Genomic DNA, 4158 nt, shown 5'->3' on the forward strand with positions numbered 1-4158 from the left:
AGAGTTCTTACAGGTTCATCTTTGGCAACCAGCTTTCTATGTAATTCCCCAGGATACAGATCACAGTCTGGTATACCATTACTTTGGCCAGGTAACTGAATACTCAAAGTTACAATACAACAGCAGTCTCAATCCAGAACACACAAATGGGACAATAAAATTAGTTTCAACATAAATTTCAAGATGTTTTGGCTCTTGTCTTTCAATGCTTAATGGAAAACTTGTGTCTGGTTCATGTAGTGTAAGAAGTAAAACTCCTTGAGAAAAACCTTATGATAAAAACTAGGAAACAGAAGGGTGACAATAAATAAACCAGCCTCAGTAATTAATGCCTTAGTTCTAAAACTAACAGTATTCTCTTTCAAAGGCATGTTGACCTGTTATTTCTGTGACAGCTGCTTACAACGCAAGATCTCAGTATGCGTCCAGCCTTGTCTACTCAAGGGGCAAGTATTCTCTCACTAATGCCCTGGAGTGAGTGTACCTCCAGCTTCACTTCATGTAGTCTCCTTTTCTGTGACCTAGTCTTCTGTTTACTGAAGACACCTTTGAGTCTATATTGCATAAGATATTTAAGTAAACACGACTCCATTCTTTCATCAAACCTAACCCTTCAAAAGACTTTCACAGCCGGTTCTCAGTCCCAGTGCCATGCCAAATTCAACTTGTTTCACTTCATTCTCAAGTTAAAAAAAAACACAAAACCAACATCTGCGTGAGAAAGGAAATAGATGGGTTGCATCTGAATTGTATGAATGTATTTCGATACCCCTTCAGGAAGCCGCTGCACATCCTGTTTCTCCCTCTTGCTTTGAAGTCTTCCTGAGCCGTACCACACTATCTGTTTTCCTCCCCGGCCCCTCCTCTCCAGTTCATCCTTTGGTTTCCCACGTTACTAAATGTATAGGTGTTTTTAATCATCACTTCCTAACCACCAAAATAAAGTCACCAGCCTCTCTCTCGGCCTCCCCCTCACTCGCACACACACTACACAAAGAAACAGAAGCATTAATGACCGTTCCCAGCACAGCCCGCTACCACCGACTTCCTGCACATCAATTATTTCGCAATTTCTTCTTGACAAACAGACTCCGATGCCCAAACTCTGGGCGGGTGGGAGCATTTCTGCTTCCCGCTGGCTCAAGTAAACTCTGGGTGCAATGAATGTTTCCCAGCCCCTAAGGTGCTTCGCCGGGACTCGCCACATCCCTCTCTTCCTTCCTCCCTCCCTCGGCGGGGCCGCACAGACCCCGGCTCGGCCTCACCCACCAACACGTGTCAGACGCGCCTGCCACAAAGCCCCTTACCGGAGCTGCCACAACGCGGCCTGCGTCAACGCGGCCTCCCCCGCTCTATTAGCCTCTCCTCGGCGCCTAGCCTGAGAAGCACCGCCGTGAGAAGCTGCCGGCCCTCAGCGCCTCCGCGTCTGCGTCCCGCCCGCGGCCTCAGCACCAGACCCAGCGCGACAAGAGGGAGAGCGGCGGGCGGCGCAGCTGAGGCGGCAGCGAGCACCTGAGACGCGGCGGCCCCGAACCCTCGCCCAGCCCAGCCCGGTTCCGCAGCAGCCCGCCTTAGCCGCAGCACCGCACTTACAGATCTTCCCGCGGAGATTCTGCAGCACCCGCACCTCGTCGGTGCCGTCTCCGGCCGCCATCGTGCCAGCGCCGCCTGGGAAGTGCAGTGCCCGGTGGGGGGAAGGGAGGGGAGCGGAACGGCTCGGCCCCGCCACACGCCACCACCCCAACCGCGCCGGCCGCCGCTGTCGGGGGGCACCAAAGACCGAAGAGGGGCGGGGGGCGTAGGGGCGCATGCGCGACGGACACCGTCTCCCAGCAGGGCTTTGCGCGGCGGTTCCGCCCTTGCTACGGCTGCCGGCGGGGCCACCCTTTCCTAGGCCCAGGTCCGGCCACAGGCAGCTCCCGCCGCGCGGACTCTGCAGCGACGAGCCCAGGGGTTGACCTGGCCCTCACTGGACGTGGCTTTATGTGCCTCTTACAGAGGCAGAAGGGTGAAACTCTTGTATTAATCGCATTATTCATCCCATTAAACGGCTGAAACGAGCGACAGAGCCGGTTGCAGATTCCAGTGCTGCTTGCGAAAGCTGGTATAGTGCTGCCTGCAAACTGCAGCGAGCAATGCCGCGTTCACTGGAGTTCTAAAGACACCTCAGGGTGCTGGTACACTGCACATGAAGTACAGCAGCAACCCACCTTCAGCAAGAATTAAGGGGCCTTTGCCTCATGTTTTTTGACGTTTCTTGAAGGTACAGATTCTAATGTGAAACCCCAGGATCTTGCTTACACCTGCAGTTTACCTCAGTCCCACATGGGTGATAAATTACTTTCTTAGGTCTGCATAATTCAGCCAGCCACCCAGCTGCAGGTGGTGTGCCCAGTTTGTTGGCACTCGGATGCATGCTGAGGGTTCATTGGTCTTGAAGCCCTCAAGGCACAAAGTCTGGTAAAATGCTTTAGTGACTGACATATCCTAAACCGGAGGTAGTTCAAGGGGCTAACACTGAGAAAGCAGTAGAGAACTAGGATTTTTTATGCCTAGAAAGCCCTCTTGAGCCTGCCCTTCTGGTACAGCACAGGGAAGTTTGGGAAGTTTCAGCCCATATCTTCTAATTTGTATCAAATTGAATTCCTCTGTGTTGTGCTCCATTTTTTATTTCTCCTGCAGGAATCTTCCCATTCTGATACAGCATTGTTGCATATCATCTGACAGTCAAGCACTAAACTGCCTCATTCCTTGGTGGCTTTTCCTGCATCCAACTTCTCCCCTGCTGCTCCTTCAGCAGCAGCGAGGTTCCTTCTTCATCCTCACACTCCACTTCACGGTTGGGGGAGCACAGGTATGTGTTCAAAGGTGGCAGGCAGGAGAAATGAGCATTGAGAAATAAGCTGCTTCATCACACCAGTACTGGGTCTGTGCATGCAACCCCCAAATCTGTACCGAGACAGGAGGTTGCATAAGATGAACTTTAACATGTTAAAAATAAGAAACTGCTTTATAGTACAAATACAGAATTTGATCATCATCTTATTTGTAGTCTGATTATTTTTTTCAGTTATCCCAGTTGGCCACCTAGGTTGGCTGCAGTCTGACTGGTGGCTGGTGAACCTAGTCAAAGCTCTGATGTGAGAAACAGGGTAGCACTCTGAGCACAAAGATATATGCTTACATTGTGGGTTGCAACATTTTAAAAGTTACATCCTGTGACTCTAATTCTCCCATACTCTATGGTTAGAGTTGGAGGTTACTGTTAACATCACCTTCCTTCGAAACAGACTTTCAGCTCAGCTTGTAGTTTTGCCATTGTCTACTTCCCGCTCCATTTATTTTAAACCTGCCGTGTTTTAATCTAACATACTATATTCAGAATGCTGGTTCAATTGCATAATATTCCTTTTCACTGTCCCTTAAAGTTACGTTTTTGGAGCATCTGTTAGATGTACCAACTTTCTGATGATTCACTCGTGGTTTTAATTAACATTTGAAAGAGAAAAATGTATTTTGTTATATGTACCAAACTTATAAAGCTTTTTTTTAGTTCTATCTCTCTCCTGAGGACCATCCCCAAATGATCTGCCTAAATTAGCTTAAATTTAACTTTTTTTATGCAATTTACAGAGCAGTGACACCTAGCTGAAGGAGGAAGAACTTTGAATATGCATAATCTTCTGTTTTCTGTGTATCTTATTTTCTTATACAATTAGGTATTTGCATTCTGAATGTTTCTGGGCAGTAGTCCCAAAAGATCTGAAGTACAGTGTGTAAAATACACAATCTATACTGCAAGATTACTATCAGAATTGAAAAGACTTCTAAAAGCTTCAGGTCCTCATAAACAGGTATTTAAGATGTTGCAAAGCATTAAAAGCAGTTCACCTGTCTTCCAAGTCCTTTAAGATACTAAGCAGGTAAATTCTGTTCACCTCAGCATTGCCTTCACCTTAAAAGAAAGGTGCCAGGAGATACCATCATTTCCCTTGAGCTCTGGTGCATTCTTGAGTCACTGTTTTGACCTTAACAAAGGGAGCATTTGGTAACTGTGTTGCTTAATCTTCTAATGGAGTAACTACTAGAAGGTACGTATCTCTGGATCTCAGAGATTATTTAAGCATTAACATAATTTAAAAAATGGAGAGACTTAAA

At 47.5% G+C, this 4158-nt stretch overlaps 1 protein-coding gene across 2 annotated transcripts in view; it reads right to left on the reverse strand.

Annotated features, from left to right (window-relative positions):
* RASA2 (RAS p21 protein activator 2) overlaps nucleotides 1–1779 on the reverse strand; it is a 43522-nt gene extending 41743 nt beyond the window's left edge. Inside the window, exon 1 of one of the 2 annotated variants that reach the window (XM_068145240.1) lies at nucleotides 1594–1779. Coding sequence is in view for 1 of the 2 variants with exons in the window: in XM_068145238.1 (XP_068001339.1) it covers nucleotides 1594–1654 (61 nt within the window). In the remaining variant the exon portion in view is untranslated. The remainder of the gene's footprint in view (nucleotides 1–1593) is intronic. The other variant, XM_068145238.1, reaches the window with a different exon arrangement.
* Nucleotides 1780–4158: the final 2379 nt, after the last annotated feature.

This window comes from Melanerpes formicivorus, unplaced genomic scaffold, assembly GCF_026170545.1.
Source record: "Melanerpes formicivorus ecotype bairdi unplaced genomic scaffold, bMelFor1.0.p_v2 SCAF_12, whole genome shotgun sequence".
Lineage (NCBI taxonomy): Eukaryota > Metazoa > Chordata > Aves > Piciformes > Picidae > Melanerpes > Melanerpes formicivorus.